Source organism: Saccopteryx leptura, chromosome 5 (genome assembly GCF_036850995.1).
Source record: "Saccopteryx leptura isolate mSacLep1 chromosome 5, mSacLep1_pri_phased_curated, whole genome shotgun sequence".
Taxonomy (NCBI): domain Eukaryota; kingdom Metazoa; phylum Chordata; class Mammalia; order Chiroptera; family Emballonuridae; genus Saccopteryx; species Saccopteryx leptura.
Window position 1 is genome coordinate 58,159,655 of NC_089507.1, and position 19,636 is coordinate 58,179,290.

General features: G+C 44.8%; 1 protein-coding gene across 7 annotated transcripts in view; it reads left to right on the plus strand.

Annotated features, from left to right (window-relative positions):
- Nucleotides 1-17,914, plus strand: part of SHROOM3 (shroom family member 3) — a 322,616-nt gene extending 304,702 nt beyond the window's left edge. For all 7 annotated transcript variants that reach the window (XM_066386945.1, XM_066386944.1, XM_066386947.1 and 4 more), the window contains 2 exons: nucleotides 10,343-10,615; nucleotides 16,904-17,914. In XM_066386945.1, coding sequence (XP_066243042.1) covers nucleotides 10,343-10,615; nucleotides 16,904-17,272 — 642 coding nt within the window. In that variant the 3' untranslated portion in view covers nucleotides 17,273-17,914. The remainder of the gene's footprint in view (nucleotides 1-10,342; nucleotides 10,616-16,903) is intronic.
- The last annotated feature ends 1,722 nt before the right edge of the window (nucleotides 17,915-19,636 follow it).

The window sequence follows — 19,636 nt, forward strand, 5'->3', positions numbered from 1 at the left end:
TGCGGGCACACCGGGCGCTTGCCCTGGGCCCTGTCTTCTGAAGGGGCCCACAAAACCCCAAGTTAACACTTTTTTCTAATGCAAGGGGCCCAATATTTTCTTCTGCACCCAAGGCCTCAACCGACCTTAATCCGCCGCTGGGCACCTCCGTCAGTGGTATTGTCCTCCCTGCCGCGCCATGGCTGACACGCGAGGCAGCCCCTGTGGTAACACTGGCTCTCCCAGGCCAGAGTTTCCCATTTAAACAGCGGCTTCCTAGCACACCGCCTGCCATATGCCTTCCTCAGTGCTGCTGAGCACTCCCGTGTAAGGGGTCCTCTGGAGGAGGGAAAGCCCACCTTGCTCTGGTCTGTCTGTATTTATCCGAAAGAGGGGCTGTATAAACCCCATTACAGGTACCGAGCTGCCGAGACATCTTTAACTGAACATTTTACAATTTTTTTTGTTATTTTTCATGTAGTTGTACCCTGCTTTACAGTAGCAGTATGGCAAATTATTCATTGCTTTGTTCTCCCCATCTTCATTTGATTTTTTTAACCTCTTTCTCATCACTTTATTATCACTCTCTGACCCTGAGGATTACGTGGCACAAAGTATCTTTAGACTGAGACAATGAAGGAAGAAAGGATTACCCCTCATGGTAAATACATTAAGTACCATTTATTGCTCATGTTCTAGGTGTGGGCTGTGTTTTTTTGTTTGTTTAACGTAGTGCTGTGTTATCTTTATTTTCACAACACGGCTCTGGCGCCTGTGTTGTCATGTTCTATACTGAAGTAATCAGACAGGACAGGAGTGTTTGAGAGAAAGGGGACAGCATGGGGCAGACCTAGCGGTGCAGAACAACGTAAGGGCTGTGTGTGTGTGGAAGACTGTTTCTGGTAGTGTGATATTTTGGAGTGTCAAACAAACTGATGAAATTAGAAATGACCAAATTTAGAAAACAAAGGAGAGCCACATATAGCAGGAGCCCAGGCTAGAAGGATCCACAGGAGCCAGAAGTTTATGGCATCACAGGAGCTTTGTGTGAAATGCTGAAGGGTTTGGGTTTCTTCCGCAGCAATGGAGAAACCTTTGAGGGTTTTATTTGTCGGTTTTAATGAACTGCAAGTTTATGAATGTGTAATAGAATTTTTGTTAGTGTCACATTTGCATATCTGACTTGGAAAGAGAAAATACGTCAACTTTAAAGAATGTTAAAGGCAACCGTTAATATGTTCAGCATAAAGCTGAAAGTGCAAATATTTTCCTGATATACAAGCTTTTCTAACAGTGATTTTTAAAAATGATGCCTGGTCAATATTCATTTCCCAAGATTGTTCTGAGGCAGAGTGTATAGCCTTCCACCACTTTTGCAAAGTAAAATTTGTTGCCTAATATTTAAAATTATTAATACCTCCTAAAATGCATATCTAGGCATTAAACTCACTAAGAGTCAATGGAAACTAAAGTCCTGAATTATTAATGTTTGTTAAGTTGAAATTAGATTTTTAAATCAATTCTGCTTTAATATATTTTGTTTCTAGATCCTAGATGATAAATTATGACATTCCAAGTAAATATAAGTGTTACTTAAAATATGAAACGTTTTCATTGTCTGATCTTCTAACATACATAAACACAAAGACAGTTCAATGTCAGAGCTTTCCATTCCCTGGCTAAACCCTATCATATACATTGGCAAAAATGTGCTTGAACAGAGCCCATGATTCTCAATATCGAAGGCGAAAGGCTTTGGCTTAGAGACTCAGTGGAAAATTTCAATAGGCAAAAAGAATCTGTTGTTCTTCAGAACTGGCTTTCCCCAAGAGATCATGCATGACCCAGATGGCTCTCAGCTGCCCATTTCTGTTCCTCTTCATTCATTCTTGAAGTCCCAAGCTTCCTTCTCATCTGTTGTCCTTTCAGCCTGGCAAACTTCCTTCTGCATTTCTTTAAGAATGGGTCTGCTGGTGACAAATTCTCTTCATTTTTCTTCTTCCTCTGAGAATTCTGCTATCATTCCTGAAGGCTGTGTTCACTGGAATTCTGGATTGCCTGTTCCCTTTTCTTTCAGCACTTTATAATGGTTGGTCCACTTCCTTCTTGCTTCCATGGTCTCTGATGAGAAATGCCCATTCAAATACGTGTTCCTCCTATGTGCAATGTGTTCTTTTTCTCAGGCTACTTAAAAAAAATTCTTTTTATTTGTATCTTTCTGAATTGAGAAACAGGGAGGCAGGGAGAAAGACTCTGGCATGCACCCGACTGGGATCCACCTGGCATGCCCACCAAGGGGCGATGCTCTGCCCATCTGGGGCATTGCTCCGTTGCAACCAGAGCCATTCTAGCACTTGAGGCGGAGGCCATGGAGCCATCCTCAGTGCCTGGGCTAACTTTGCTCCAATACAACCTTTGCTGCAGGAAGGAGAGAGAGAGAGAGAGAGAGAGACACGAGAGAGAGACCGAGGAGAGGGGGGAAGGGTGGAGAAGCGGATGAGCACTTCTTCTGTGTGCCCTGGCCGGGAATCGAACCCGGGATTTCTACACGCCGGGCCGACACTCTATCACTGAGCTAACTGACCAGGGCTTAAAAATTTTTTTTTATCTTTGATTTTCAGCAGTTTGATTATAATGTGGACAGTCCCGATTGTCTTTGGTTTATCCTGCTTGGGGTTTGCTAAGCTTTTTGATTTGTAAATGTATGTCTTTCACTAAATTTAGAAAGTTTTCAGGCCATTATGTCTTGAAATATTTTTGTGCACTCATCTTTCCCTTCTTTTTGGGACTCCAGTGACACAAATGTTAGACCTTTTGATGTTGCCCCACATGGCCCTGAAGCTCTTTGTTTTTTGGGTTATTTTCAATCTGTTTTCTGTCAGTTCTTCTGATTTGTCTATCTTCAGGTTCACTGGCTTGCCTTCTACAAGTGGTCTTTTTGCATTTTAAATATTATAGCTTTCAATACTAAAAGTTTTATTCAGTTAGTTTTTGTGGTGTCTCTTTGCTGAGAATATCTATCTTCTTTTTAAGAGTGTTAATTTTTATAATAATTCTCCATGATAGAAGTAATTTTAAAGGCTTTGATAATCCTAACACTGGGGTTATTCTTGGTGTTAGCACCTGTTGATTATCTTCCCCGGAGAATTGCTCACACTTTACTGTTATTTTTATATTGGGTAATTTTGTATTATATTCTGAACATTTCTGAATATAGGCAATCCTCTGGTTATAAATGAGATAGGTACTGTAGGTTTGTTCTTAAGTTGAATTTGTATGTAAGTTGGAACAGGTATATTTACCTGTTAAAACTAACTTAGATGTTTGTCTAACATAGTACTTATTTTTACTTTTCTGTGCATATACATACTTAAACATTTTCAAACCTGCAGAACCTATCTCGTTTGTAATGCAGGGACTGCCTATATTGTATTGTGAGACTCTGGGTTCTGATAAACTCCCCTGGAAAATGCTGACTACAAGTTGCATCCCACCTTTGGGTGGCAGTTCAGCTTTCAGAGGCTTCATCTGACCCGTGTATGAGCCATTCAGGGATTAGCCTGGGACTTGGGTAGCTGTTTCTATCACGTTCAGTTCTCAAAGCCTTGCTGTGCTACTCTGGGTCTGTCCCACACATGTGTAGCTTGAGGGTAAGTCTAGGATTTATGTCAGTTCAGACACAGAATTAGGGGATCTTTTCCAGCTCTCTCCTGTTAAGTATTTCTTCCCCTCCCCACCCTCTGGCTCCCAGCAGCCCCTTCTCCTGGACATCTGGCTAGAGAGACAAGTTCTCGTGGTTATAGCAGCCTGTACTGCGGTGCCATTCTCTGCAGCTGGGACCACTCTCAATAGAAGAGAAAGAAAAGACAGTGAGGATTCTCCTCATACTGTTTGACCACGGGTCCTTTTCTCAATCCCTCTTGGGGTTTTAAATGCCAGAGTCACCCCTGCACAGTGGCAGTCTGTTTGGAGTCACCTGTGATGGAGGCGAGGCAAGGCAAGGAAAAAAGAGAAGCGAGGGTCAAAAACAGGACTCCCCCTCACTCTTGAGCGCACGGAGGCCTTTTTTCTCGTCTGGTTTTCAAGGCAGGGCTTTTCTCAGCTGTTACCACCACACTCTCTGTAGTCCTGCCTTGGGCCTATTCTCAGGTCAGAGCTAGAACATAAAAGGTTCTAGAGGTGAAACAGGAAACCCACCCTCATTCTGGGTCTCACTTCAGCTTTGGCTCCCCTCCCCAAGGCACTGCTGTGCTTCACTTTACAGGGCCCTCTCGGAACCGAGGGCTGTTAGCTCTAGTAAGTGGGGAGAGAGGCTGCAGGGGGCTTATGCCGTCTTGGCCAGCCCATGAGCCCCCTCACCCCCACACACACGCCCAGGTTTATCAGCAGGGAGACATGACAGATTTACACTGCAGAAAGGTCTCTCCCACAGCTGTGTGTGGAGTAAGACAGGAGAAGGAGGGTAGTTGGGAAGGTATGACAGCCGTCCAGGAGAGTAATCACTTGGGTTCAAGGGCAATGCAGGAGAAGCAGTGAGAAACGGATGCGTTTTTTTGTTTTTTTTAAAGTATAACAGACAGAATTGGTAACAGATTAGATGTGGAACATGGAAGAGAGGACAGAGTCAAGGATGACTCCCAAGCTCCCGGCCAAGGTGACTGTCATGACTGAAATAGGAAAAACAGGAAGGGGGGGGGAAGATATGCTCAGTTGAATTTAAAGAAATATTGCTTCTTGTGTATTAAAAGCTCCTGATACCAAGAAACCATACTAAGTAAATATGACAACCTTCTGGTCACAAGCCTTCTCGAGAGGAAGTGGTAAGGAACCACTCTGGGCAGAATATGCTAGAGGGTATTTGAAATGGCATTCGAGTCCCCCAGTCTTTCTGCTTTGACCAGGTCACACCACATGCAACAGAAGTTTGAGTCAGTTTTTTGTCATTGGGACAGAAATGCCCCCTGACTTCTCTGGGTGAAATTCTGCTAAGAAAACAGCCACCACTGCTGCCTGGACCCTCCCTCGTTTTTACTAGCAGGGGCCAGAATTCCAGTCTGTCCCTAAACCCCAGCCACGTGGCGGGGGGTCCTGAATTGCTCCTGATTGAGATGAAGACAGTCAGTCGGCAGAAGCCAGCTGTGTCTGCGGTGACATCATTGGCAGCACTGTCAGTACCAGTTCTCTGAACAGAAGGCAAAGCTGGGGTAACAGGTGGGGAGCAGCTGAGTATCCCCCCCGAGGCACCTACCTAATGTGAGTAGGGTGTGCTCTTCAAATTGCTGCCTCGTCTTAATGATAGCACAACACAAATAAGAACTGGAATGTGTATAATACTTTGATATTTTCCGAAGTGCTTGTACAAGCGTTATTTTATTTGAGCTCCATGATATTCCTCTCAGCCCTTTTAGTGCAGTGACAGAAGCCCGAAGGCTGGGGCCCGACGGCCTGGGTCTCAGCCTGGCGCTGGCACTTCCTAGCCACATGAACTCGGGCAGGGTTAACAGCCTCACTTTCCTCCTCAGGAACACCAGGATAATAACAGTTTCTCTCTCATCAGGCTGTTGTGAGTGGTGATTAACTAGTAACACACTTCACTAGTGCCTGGCACAGGGGAGGAGCTCAGTATTTAAACATTATTAGTTTCTAGGCAGGTGTTATTTTCCCCTTGCTGTGGTGAGAAGGCTGAGACACAGAAGGTCAAGTGGCTTGCCTGACGGTGAGTTTGCTGTGGGAGCCACTCCCCCGACTCAGGTCAGAGGTCGTCCTGGAGCAGTGGGGATACGGGACAGGGCCCGTGCAGGGGTGGCGGTGGGGGCGGGGGTCTAAACTGTGTTCAGAGAAAGGGCTCTTATAAATAGCATCTCACACAGGTCGAGGTAAGTTTATCCCAGATGAGAAGTTAAGTGGATAAATGTCAATGATTTTGCAAATTAAGTAGCTCCTGAGAGACTGTTATAAAAAAAGGAAGGAAAAAAAAACACCCAAAATACCTCTTCTCTCTCTCCAGTGAATTCTGCGGGTAGAATTTGGTAGTTTCGGCCCTGGCCGGTTGGCTCAGCGGTAGAGCGTCGGCCTGGTGTGCAGAAGTCCCGGGTTCGATTCCCGGCCAGGGCACACAGGAGAAGTGCCCATCTGCTTCTCCATCCCTCCCCCTCTCCTTCCTCTCTGTCTCTCTCTTCCCCTCCCGCAGCCGAGGCTCCATTGGAGCAAAGATGGCCCGGGCGCTGAGGATGGCTCTGTGGCCTCTGCCTCAGGCGCTAGCATGGCTCTGGATGCAACAGAGCAACACCCCAGAGGGGCAGAGCATCGCCCCCTGGTGGGCGTGCCGGGTGGATCCCAGTTGGGCGCATGCGGGAGTCTGTCTGACTGCCTCCCCGTTTCCAGCTTCAGAAAAATAAAGAAAGAAAAAAAAAAAGAATTAGGTAGTTTGTTGGGTTTTTTTGGAAGAGATCTGCCTGGCAAAGAAATGGCTATTTAGTTCAGCCAACTTTCCCTTGTTGCCTTCAGTTACTCAGATCCCTTTTTAGCTGCATTTTAAAATCCAAATATCCATATTTTAAGGGCTTGGTAAAATAAAAAATTCAAATATCATCCAAATATGCAACAGCTGGGCCAGAAGTAACTGAACTGACTGCTTAGTACTCTTGTGTTAGTTAGCATAGATGGCCGAGCTATTGATATATCACATTACAGCCCAGGAAATAGCTTTCAGAAATCAAGATGCCAAGAATGTGTATAAGTCCTTCCCCCAGAAGCTCCCGGGATCTCTCCTAGGCACCCTCATCTCCCTCTGTACTTCCTCACCACGAGGCCTGGAGTGCACATCAGCTCCTGTGCTGACTTTGGCTCTGCCCAGCAGCGATGTCTTTGAAGACTGACCAACGCAGAGAAAGGACTGACTGAATTAGACTGTGGGGCCTGACTTCAGAATGCTGTTCAGCTGTGTCAGCTTCTTTGGCCCGTCCTCGCCCACTGGGGGGGGGGGGGGGGCTTACTTGGGGGCTGCTCTTTCAACCCTACTGACCTGTCACCATTATAGCCAGAACTAAGACATTTTAAGGACATTATAACCTTACTTAGACTGAAAGAGCCTGAGAAAGTAGGGGAGCCAAGTTCAAGCAGAAACCCAGAGGAAGAGCTCTTTCCTCTCTTCACTCACCCCCCCAAGTGAACACAGATTTATTCTTACTGGTTTCTGCTCGTTTGTAAATTTTTAAAAGATCATTATTCCATATCTTAAAATATCAGCAACTAAGAACTATAATGAGAATTTTTAATGATATTAATTAAATGATTAATAAAAGTGCTTTGAGTTCCTTCCAGAAATGTCCCACAATATTAGTTTCAAAAGAAGTCATATTTATAGGAATAAGGAAAATATAAGGTTATTATCTTTTCTTTCTACTACTTAGTTTTTTGTTGTTTTTAAGTGAGAGGAGGGGAAATAGACAGACTCCTGCATGTGCCCTGACTAGGATCCATCCAGCGACCCCCTTGTGGGGCCAGTGATCTGCCCATCTGTAGCCAATGCTGGCAACTGAGCTATTTTTAGCACCTGAGGCAGAGGCTCCACAGAGCCATTCTAGCACCCAGAACCAGTGTGCTCGAATCATTTGAGCCATGGCTGTGGGAGAAGAAGAGAGAGAGAGAGAGAGAAGGAGTGGCGGAGAAGCTGATGGGCACTTCTCCTGTGTGCCCTGACTGGTGATGGAATCTGGGCCTTCCACATGCCAGGTCAACGCTCTACCACTGAACCAGACTGGCCAGGGCCTATTTAGTTTTTAAAAGCCTTTTTTTGTTTGTTTGTTTGTTTTCCTGAAGCTGGAAACGGGGAGAGACAGTCAGACAGACTCCCGCATGCGCCCGCCCACCAGGGGCGACGCTCTGCCCACCAGGGGGCGATGCTCTGCCACGACCAGAGCCACTCTAGCGCCTGGGGCAGAGGCCAAGGAGCCATCCCCAGCGCCCGGGCCATCTTTGCTCCAATGGAGCCTTGGCTGCGGGAGGGGAAGAGAGAGACGGAGAGGAAGGAGGGGGTGGGGGTGGAGAAGCAAATGGGTGCTTCTCTTATGTGCCCTGGCCGGGAATCGAACCCGGGTCCCCCGCACGCCAGGCCGACGCTCTACCGCTGAGCCAACCGGCCAGGGCCTTAAAAGCCTTTTTTTGAAACTATACTTTTCATGATGTGAGATTGAAATGAATTGCAAAACACTTGAGTAAGCAGCAAGCCTTCTCCTGTGGTTGTAGTGAGAGGAATGTTGCCATTCACTTAACTACCTCTTGGGATTCTGCTGTAACCTGGTTGTAAAGGAAAGTATCATCTGGTGACATTTAGAGTGGCAAGCCTGGGAGATGCACACTAAGAGGTTAAAACATCCTGGCCTGACTTCATGTATGTGTTAGAGTCTCTCATGTTAGTGTCTCTCATCTATCCAAAAAACAGAAATGACAACATTTGACTTGTCCTAACCCTGCCCAACAGGAACGTGGGGTGATAGAACACAGGCAGTGCTTAGTTTTCCTGCTGCTCTCCATTCCAGTGTCCTTGCTGTTGGGCCTGATACCACAAAGCAAGATCCCACGGCCTGCTGGGAGGGTTGCTGGCAAGTACCTAGCAGGTTATCTTGCACACAAATACCGTAGCTGTCAGCCAGAATTGTTTCTTGGAAAACAAGGAGTTTTCTAGGGGACTATAAGGAAAATTAAACAACACTTAGCAACATTCTCTCCCACCTGCATCTTTCTATGCTCAGACTCTTCAGTTTAGTGATATAACATACACACACACACACACACATTTTTCTACTATTGAAACTGTCTTTTGCATTGACTTTGTCTTAACAAAACAGTTTGAGGAAATCTAAGATTGTAACCCATGATGAGAGTGTAAAGCAGATAAGAATTTTTAAATAACCCTTCAGCCTCTAAGATTAGACAAGTTGAGAAGACAATAAGATGTCACCCAGAACTTGGACATTTCAAGAACATTATGAAGCTGACTTAGATGGAAGTACATCTGATGGTCCAACTCTAAGATGGGCAGATTGTGGAAAAATAAGTATTTCCCTGTATCATTGTGGTTATTGTATTCTGTGGTGCTGATGTTGAAGAAACAATACAGAAAGTCAGCAGTACCCTTCAATCCTGTTGTTGGTCAGAAACATTCCTATTTTTTCCATTTCTTTAAAATGAAGATTTATTCTGACATAGAAATTGTGACTCTTTTATACCAAGTTTCTAACTAAACTTACACAGCTTGGTCACACACACACACACACACACTCACACTTGAGCTGGAACCTTTTCAGTGATAAAGAAATAGGTTTTAACCTCAGAAGATTATGTCCTTTTTCCATCTGGCTGTGCTAAACTAAGAGAAAAGTGAAAGAATCAAGTCATAGGTTTAATTTCTCTTGCAGCAAAGTAGTAGTAGACACTTCATATAAACAAAGTCAACCTTGAAATCACTAAGACCTCTACTTTACTTCTTCAATTAAATATATTGGTGATTTGTGTAACTCTTATGTGTATAGAAATTAAGGTGGCAAATTACATAGTTCTGGTAAATGGAGACAGTGGGGTGCAGTGGAAAGAACAAGTAGCTGAATTCTGATAAAGATTTTATGTGAATATTTGTAATGACTGTCCAAGGGTGGCCCCTAAAGACTGATCTGCATTCAAGGCAGCCCCACCTAATGGTACCTGTGTCTCAGGCCAGTGTTCTTCAACCGCCAGTCCATGGACAGTGCCAGTCTGCCAGACCTCACTTTCCATTACTGAGTCTTAGTTTCCTCACTATTGTATGTGGATAAAATAGTGTCTACTACAGAATTGTTGGGAAGACTGAATGAGATGATCCATACACAGTTTCTCATACAGAAATTGCTCTACAGGTGTTATCTGTGGTTAATACTCAGCTCTGTCCCCTTGGCGAGTCCCGTAGTTCTTTGACTCTTGGCTTCACTATTTGTAAAACAAAAATATTTACTCAAATCTGCCTATGGTATGTATTGTTGTGAGGATCAAATGAGAGTGTGTCTTTAAAAAATACTTTTAAAAGTAAGTATTGTAAGAAACCAGTTGGGAAATCAGAGCTGAACACAGCATAACACAATTGGAAAACATTAGAGGCAAGGTATAATCAAGTGTTGGCCTGTGAGTACTGACAGGTTCAGGGAAAGACAGCTGTAAACATTTGGGGAAGAGAAGGAGTATTGTGGCCCAATGTTGGGGGCAGTCCAGACAGTATCCCTTCTGCTGAACCTTGAAGAAAAGACAGGCTGTGGTTGGGAGAACTGACTCCTCCTTCCACTGACCACTCCAGCTGGCTAATCTTTGCTGTGGGTCTCCTCTTTGGTTACAGGCCGAGCTGATTGGAAGCCTCACTCACAAGCTTGAGGCTCTCCAGGAAGCAAAGGGAAGTCTGTTAATGGACATCAAGCTCAATAACGCCTTGGGAGAAGAGGTGGAAGCTTTGATCAGTGAGCTCTGCAAGCCCAATGAGTTTGACAAGTACAAGATGTTCATCGGGGACTTGGACAAGGTGGTAAACCTGCTGCTCTCCCTCTCGGGGCGCCTGGCCCGCGTAGAGAACGTCCTTAGTGGCCTTGGTCAAGATGCCAGTAATGAAGAAAGGGTAAGTGGCCTAGCGACTCAATTCAACAAGTTTTCCCTCTCAGGCCTTGTACACAGAGAAGTATGTACAATTAGACACGATCCCTTCTCTGTCAAGAAGATTACAATCTATTTGGGGCAGGGAGAGAGTCCAATGTATAGTTAACCAGGAAACAGAGAAGGCATGGTCCATGCCAACATGTAATGCTGACACTGCAGGCTCAGGGAACACCTAGAAAAGTAAACACACAGGTGCCAAAGTTTCTTAACTTCCTTTCTACGGGGGGGTGACCTTTCAAAGAGAGAGAGGGACAAGGGAACTTTTGGGGGTGAGAAGAGGGTACAGGAACATGAGCTCACGTCCCAGGGAATCTGCAGCTCACCTGGAGGGCTGTAGGCACTCCGTGAGGACACACCCCGGTGTCTCCAGCACACCCCTTACTGGAAGGTAGAGGACAGGCAGTAATGGTGGGAATACTGGGTACAATTCCAGTACTTCCTCTGTGTTGGGTACTGTGGGCTTAACATATTTTATGCGGTGTCCTGTTTGAAGAGCCCAAGTTTTAGTCACCTCACTGAACTTAATTCCACTGCTGCAGACCATTCTTCATCTGCTCACCTGTACACACGTTTTTACTGGGTGGCTAGTATGTGCCCCTTACTGGTCTGGGCACTTGAGATTATCTATGAACAAAGCAGACAGACCGCTGCTCTCCTGGAACTAACTTATTAAGGGAAGTCAGCCAATAAATGTAGCTGTGACACACCACATGCACGTGCACACACGTGCGCACATACACGCGTGTGCGCCAGAAAGCAAGTGCTCCAGCCACCAAGACGCTCCTCTGCTTCTGGCTCCTTCCCTGTCTACGTCTCTTTCTTTCAGTGCTATCAGGGACTTCCCAACTATTTCTCCTAATATACTGCATTAAAAGGAAAGTTGTCTCTTTTTTTCAAAGGATTAGAAAAAGTCCAGGTAGTAAGCATTGGGAGTATGACTGCGCATGCAGAGATACTCCCCGTGCGTGCTGCAGCTCTGCTCCCCGTGCGTGCTGAGCCTTAGCTCCTCTTCTAGAAATCGTCTGATGGACCTGTCTCAGAGGCTCGTCCTCTCCTCCTTCCCTCCACTCGGCAAACAGCAGATGAGAACCTGTAGCGCACCAGGTGCTGCGGGTGCTAGGGGTGAGCACTGGCTAGAGCACAGGCTGTGCCCTCCAGGAGCTCGCCGGAGTGAGGAGAACCAGCGTGGAAGCCGCAGAGGAGGCCCAGGTGCTGCAGCACAGCCATAAAGTCAGAGCCAACACACACTGCTCAGGGTAAGGCTGGGAGGGCCGCCCACAAGTGATGCTTAACAAAGCCTAGAAGAACTTCATAATTATAGATGGACTGAGAGTGGAAGGGCTTCACAGTTTAAAGGAATTTCATGGACAAAGTAAAGATAGACCCTGGCATTTTCAAAACTGATTTGCATATGGTTGGTATGTCTATGACATAGAGTAATTTCTTGGTTTGTTTTTAAAAAGAGTAGGTTATTAAAAAATGGAAAAACTATATAGTCTGGATTGAACAGAAAGTAGATCCCAGGTTTAGGGGTTTTTTTTTGTGACAGAGATAGGGACAGATAGGGATAGACAGGATGGGAGAGAGATGAGAAGCATCAATTCTTTGTTGTGGCACTTTAGTTGTTTGTTCATTGCTTTCTCACATGTGCCTTGACTGGGGGGCTACCGCAGACCAAGTGACTCCTTGCTCAAGCCAGTGACCTTGGGCTCAAGCTGGTGAGCCTTGCTCAAACCAGATGAGCTCGCACTCAAGCTGGTGACCTTGGGGTTTTGAACCTGGGTCCTCTGCGTCCCAGTCCGATGCTCTATCCACTGTGCCACTGCCTGGTCAGGCCTAGATTTATTTGATAACTTACTCAAAAGGCAGGGTATTCAGAAAACCAAAGAAATCAAACAATTTGATTTTAAAAATGAACAGAAGACCTGAATAGACATTTCTCTAAAAAGAACATACAGATGGCCAATAGACATATGAAAAGATGCTAACATCTCTAATCATCAGAGAAATACAAATTAAATCCGCAATGAGATATCACCTCACACTTGTCAGAATAACTATCATCAGTACATCAACAAACAATTGTTGACCAGAATGTGGAGAAAAAGGAGCTCTAGTGCACTCACCGTGGAAAACAATACAGAGGTTCCTCAAAAGATTAAAAATAGAACTACCATATGACCCAGCCATTCCAATTTTGGATAGTTATATGAAGAAATTCAAAATATATGCACCCCCCATACTTACCTGGCAGGGGAGATACCATGATCACAAAATACATGCACCCCTACCTTCATTACAGCATTGTTTACAATAGCCAAGATACGGAAGCAACCCAAGTGTCAGTAGACAACTGGGTAAAGCAGATGGGGTGTAAGGATGTGTGTGCACACACGCACATACACACAGAGTAGTACTTGCCATCTGTGACAACCTGGGTGGGCCTAGAGGGGGTTGTGCTGAGTGAAGTCAGTGAGTCAGAGAGAGACAAGTACCACCTGATTTTGCTTATATTGGGGGTCCTTGGTTTATGACAGTCTTGACATATGACCTTTTGAGTTTACAATGCTCATTCCCATAAAAGCTTTAAAAAATTGAGATGTGGCCCTGGCTGGTTGGCTCAGCGGTAGAGCGTTGGCCTGGCGTGCGGGGGACCCGGGTTCGATTCCCAGCCAGGGCACATAGGAGAAGTGCCCATTTGCTTCTCCACCCCCCTTTCTCTCTGTCTCTCTCTTCCCCTCCCGCAGCCAAGGCTCCATTGGAGCAAAGATGGCCCGGGCGCTGGGGATGGCTCCTTGGCCTCTGTCCCAGGCGCTAGAGTGGCTCTGGTCGCGGCAGAGCGACGCCCCGGAGGGGCAGAGCATCGTCCCCTGGTGGGCAGAGTGTTGCCCCTGGTGGGCGTGCCGGGTGGATCCCGGTCGGGCGCATGCGGGAGTCTGTCTGACTGTCTCTCCCCGTTTCCAGCTTCAGAAAAAAATACAAAAAAAAAAAAAAAATTGAGATGTAAGTGCTTCAGCTTACACCATTAGCATCGTATTTATGAACTACATGGGCGAACTAATTTGGGTGTGCGCGGTGGAAGATAGGAAGTCACACGGCATGAGTGAGGGAGTTGGCATCCCCCAGCAGGCTTACCTGCGCTATTTTGGACCGTTAAAAGTGCAGCTGTTTGTGTTGCTCTGTTCAGCTTGGTTGTGTTTTTATGTTCTAGATTATGAATTTACAAGTGTGTTAGGATAGTTAAGTGACGTAGCTAGGGTGTGTTTCGACTTACACCAAAATTTAGGTTATGCCACTGTCGTAGGAACAGAACTCTGTTATAACCTGAGAACCTCCTGTATGCAGAATGTAAAAACCTAAATAACAAAAAAGAGGTATCACTGAAGGTGTGGGCAGGATTAAGGGCAACCAAGAAGGGATAATGAAGCCCCTGTGCACTCAGAGCTAGCATCAGCTGGGAAGCCTTCGTACCTCCAGACCTGGGGGAGCAACAGGCAGGGTGTCCTTACCGGAACTGCAGCGGAGGCTGTCCTACTGCTCTGAGGTGAACAAGTGCAGCCACCATCACCCCCAGCCCCCCAGCAAGGACAGAGCCAGGGAGAATACCCGTTTCTTTCTCCCACCTTCCAATTTCCTGCCCATGACTCCCACTAGCCAAACCCAAAGGGCAAGGGAGCCCACTGATGCAGCCCACAGAGTGTGCTTTCTTAGGCCGAGAGCAGTGCCGAGAAGAGTGGATCTGGACGAGGAGACAGTATCTAGTGCAGAAAATAGTCACGCAGACCTAATGTGTCATATTTTAGACTTTGGACTTTTTAGCCTGTTGACCAGGAAGAGCCATAAACTGATTTAATGGCTTAATTGCCCTGTGAGGGGTGAGAATGATGCTTATAGTTGGGAGACTTGTTTAATAGTTTAGTGAGAAGGCTTCAGGCTATAAATTTGGGCAGTTGTCATGAGGATAGAGAATAGAGTTTGAATTAGCAGGTGTGTTTCCCGTTTGACCACTTGGGTGGATGCTGCCAATATCTGAGATAGGAATCCTGGAGCAGTTTTCAGTTAGTGGAAGAGAAGTTGTTCCACAGTTGAATTCAACTCAACACTTACTGCACACATACACTCTCAGATATGTACAAATAGGTGCTTGCCTCCCTGCAAAATACTACATCAATATTAGCTTTCGTAGTGATTAATCTTTGTTAAGAAACTAAAAGTACCAACAGGAATGAGAAAAGGAAGACTGTGATTATCAATAAGTGACAAATTCAGGATAATGGTTAGCAAAGAGGGGAGGGAGTGGGGACTGGGATAAGTATATGTAAGGCTTCAGTGAATCTGATTTTTTATTTTTAATCTGAAGTGAATGTGAACAATGTTCATGTTAAGATTTAGCACTATTATGATGAGTACATGGTATTATATCCATCTCCAGATTCCTCATGTTTAAAATATTTCTTAATTTTTTTGTTTTTATTTTTTATTGAATTTATTAGGTGACATTGTTAATAAAATTATAAAGTTTCCAGGTGCACAGTTCTATAATACAGCATGCATATATACGATATTATACTGTGTGTTTACCACCCCGAGTTAAGTCTTCTCTTTCTATCACCACATTTTTTTCAAGGTGAAGAAGAGGTTTTCTTTTTTAACTATCTCTGCAGTATTTTGAAAAGTATCTTCATTCAAAATCAGGATTGTGTTTTTTTGATCGGGGAGGAAGCCAATGAAAGTGGAGATATCTGTGGGATAAACCTATAACGTTTTCCCCTGGACTTCATTATGTGAAGATAGGCTAGCTCAAGGAAGGGTGGGGCAAAGACGCAGTTTTTCATAACCTTACATGCACTAATTTGTATTGAGGTATATGTTTAAATAATCTCTTCCTTAATTAATTTCCATTTTATTTATTTATTATATGTTCTTTTTTAGTGAGAGGGAGAAACAGACAGAGGTAGACAGACTGGAAGGGTGAGAGATAAAATAACATCAGCTCATAGCTGTAGCACTTTTTAGTTGTTCACTGATTGCTTCTCATTTGTGCCTTGACCGAGGGCTCCAGCTGGGCCGGTGGCCCCTTACTCAAGCCAGCAATCCCACGCTCCAGCTGGTGACCTCGGGATTTCCAACCTCAGCATCCCAGACTGACACTCTGTCTACTGCGCCACCACCAGTCAGACTATTAGTTTCCATTTTAATGTTTCTCAATCAGTGTGGCCTGAAAACTCTGAATGATTAAATATAAAATTTTATAAGTGACATTTATTATATGTTGGCCTGTTGGGTAAAAAGCCACATTAAAATTTTTTGTGAAGTACATTAGCCCTGAAGATAACACACTGTCTTAACCATTGGGATTGATTAAGAAACTGTCAGAATATGAAATTTTGCCAATCTTATTAAATAGAATTTCCATCGTGTTAGATTCAGAGGCGAGAAAGAGACCTGGAAACGAGACAGATTTCTTTAGGGGTGGAAAACATGCTGCCATTGATGACTGTGGGGTAGGACAGAGGGTCTGGAACTCGAGCTGCACAAGAATCACGTAGACGTCTTGTTAAACCACGGGTTTCTGGCCCTGCCTCCAGGGCTTTTGATTCAATAGGTGAATTGGGGCCTAAAAATTTACATTTCTAACAAATTCCCAGGCTAGCTGCTGGTGGTCCACACTTAGCAAACCACTATAAAGACTTAGTGATTGGCCTTCTTTTCCTCTTCAAATTTTTTATTGTAAAATACACATAAAATTTGCCATCTTAATCCTTTTAAAGCATCTAATTCAGTAATATTTAATGCAGTCATATTATTATGCATCCATTTCTAGAAATCCATCTTGCAAAACTCAAACTCTATACCCATTAAACAATAACTCCCCATTTCCACACCTCCTAGTCCCTGGCAACCACCATTCTACTTTCTGTCTCCATGATTCTGATTATCCAAGAACCTCATGTAAGTGGAATCATTGCTTTCAAGTATAGAAGCCTCAAATTGAGTGATTACCGCAGCCATTTCAAGGTAATCCCTCTCAAAGTAAAGCTGCCACATGACTTTACAAGTTAAAGAACCGTATGTGTGCAACTCAAAGGTAATAAATAGATTTGCAAAACCATTAAATCTCCTTTAATTTAGAGTGACAGTTGAAGTAGACACTTGAGCATTTTGCAGCCCTGTGAAGGGAGTCTGCAGTCGTCGTGGCTCTTTCCTTCCATCCCCTGCCTTCTGCTCACTGCTTGTTTTGCCCTGGCAGAGCTCTCTCAACGAGAAGAGGAAGGTCCTGGCGGGGCAGCATGAGGACGCCCGGGAGCTCAAGGAGAACCTGGACCGGCGGGAGCGCGTGGTGTTGGACATCCTGGCCAATTACCTTTCAGAGGAGCAACTCCAGGATTACCAGCATTTTGTGAAGATGAAGTCAACACTCCTCATCGAGCAGCGAAAGCTGGACGACAAGATCAAACTGGGCCAGGAACAAGTCAAATGCCTGCTGGAGAGTCTGCCCTCGGATTTCACCCCCAAGGCGGGCGCCCTGGCTCTGCCCCCGGGACTCACTGGCGAAGTGACTCCTGGTGGCGGATGTACTTCTGGTGGCCTTTTCCCAGCGTTAACCTCTCCGCTTTAACCTCTTCTCAAATTCCCAACCAAAACACTACCCTTTCTTTCAACACTATTTAATCTGAAAAATGTTTCCATATGAACCACTGTTTAAACTCAATGGTGTTGGTGGGGTGGGGTGGGGGGGAGTTCTGGATAAAAGGAAAAAAAATTCTATCCAGGAAAAAGCCTGTTTTTCCTTCTCACCCTTCATGATTGATCTGAGAGCTTGAATGCTGCTGGGACCTTACCCCTTTCTATAATAATAGAAAGAAAATTAATGAAACTGTGAGACTGATTGGAGGGTGTTTGATGACTTAGTTCTCAACAGGCTGAGGCGATGAGATCAGTGTGTGTCGCCCTCAGGAATGTATCCACAGTGGCCCGCCTTCCTGTGGGCATGTGTCCTGACCACTACTCCTTAATGAAGGGGCTGCACATAAAGCCTTAAAGAAACACAGAAGGAAACTGTAAAACCTTGAACATTGTTGTTATTTATATTTTTAAAAATGAAAAAGATCATTATGTTTGTGTGCTAACCACTTCCTTGATTCTGTTTTGTGGTGGACGTAGACAATTATGTTGGAGCTTTGTATTTTGTGAAAACCTTGATGAAATGAAGACTTCCAAAGATAGTCATATTGAGCATAGAGATTTGTTTTCTTGTGAACTCTTGACTTGTCTGCCTTATTTTTATAAATACAAGTAGACCTTGGACACGTTTGTTAAACCGAGTCCTGGGGGGGCCAGTTCCCACTGCTGGCAGTGCTCACCACTGTCCTGCAGCCAACAGGGACACGTACTCCTCCAGGAAGAAGGCGCCAGGCAAGTTCATCACGTTATCTCCCAGGGCTTCATTCATCACTCTGGTGGGGACAGGGAGCTATATTTTACTAACAAGGACAGCAGCTCACCAGCCTGTATGACAAGAGGAAGGTCAGAAACCAAGACAATTCAAAACTAAATTCACACTGTCCGTTCAGGTTCACGGCTAAAATACAGCCTATTTAGTGAGATAGATTATCAGGTTGTTTTAGTGATATATATATATATTTTTTTTTTGCTTTGCTTTTTTAAGTGTAAAACCTATCAACCACCGTGAACAATTCCCTCAACATCTGAAGACTGATTTTTACACTATCATGCTTCAGTAACTTCTTAGAAGATACTCAAGAGCCCAAGCTGTGAGCCTGTTAAAACAGAGTGGAATGATGGGAGGAGCTAGGGCCAGAGGCCAGGCCACGTTGACAGCTGCCGGAGATGGCAGCAGCCTAACACTCTGAGCAGGGATGCATCGTAGGCTTTGCTTCAGTGTTCACATGTGCTTGAACCGTGGCTGGTGGCTGCCTCTGCTACCAGGGACTGCAGGTACTAGAGCAGCCAGTCCTCGAGAATTGAAGAGTCAAATTTCCCTTATGTATAAGTTACTGAATGAAATTTATCTTCTGGTTAAAATTTTCAAAACTGTAGTTTTTGGTCTGCAATACAGATGTCTTTTGATGAACTTAGAATCAGTAGCCCACCCCGAAGCTTCTTTAAAAAAAAAAATTTTAGAGTGAGGGGAAAGGAGGGAGAGAAAAACATCAATTTGGTCTTGCACTTATTCGTGCACTCATTGGTTGATTCTTGTATGTGCCAAGTAGGGATCAAACCCTCAACCCTGAGGTATGGGGATGATGCTCTAACCAACTGAGCTGCCCTGCCAGCACCCTCTCCGCCCAGAAGTTTCTTGTGAGCAATCACCCTAAGCTGTTGCTTTGCTCTGCGCAGGTTATACACTGTCGATTCCACTTATCCAGTAAGATAGCACCTTGGTTTCCCAGGGAATCAGTGGAACTGGGGGCAGCATTCAACAGCCACTCTGCATAGTCATTTTGAAGTAGAGAAAAACAGCCCATCTGACTGACATTTCATCAGACATAGGCCAACATAGAGCCTGGAATCAACTCCACTTGGTAATTAACTGTCTTGCTGATACTCCGTGGTTCTTCGCATCAGTCAGACCAGGTTGAAGCCAGCCTGTAAGTGTCTTCAGCTCAGAGGGATCTAGGGCTCCAATTTCCAAAACTCTTCAAAATTATTCTTTTAAAGGATGTGATGGGGAACATTTTGCAATCAATTATTTTTCAATCACTTTTCTAATTTATACATGTCAAACTTAGTGACCCCGTATTGGAGTAGCAGGTGATGTTGCTTGGCATGCCACAAGCACCTGGCAGCTTAATGAGCCTCCTGGGACAGCCCCTCTTGCTCCACTGAAATATTTTTCTGTTGCATGAAATGAGTGAAGTACCAAGTGCAACTTGGAAATCTAATTCTTGGGTGGATATGATATTTATTGTAACAGGACTTTACCTCTGTGCTTGATAAGAAACCACTAGCCTAATTTTCA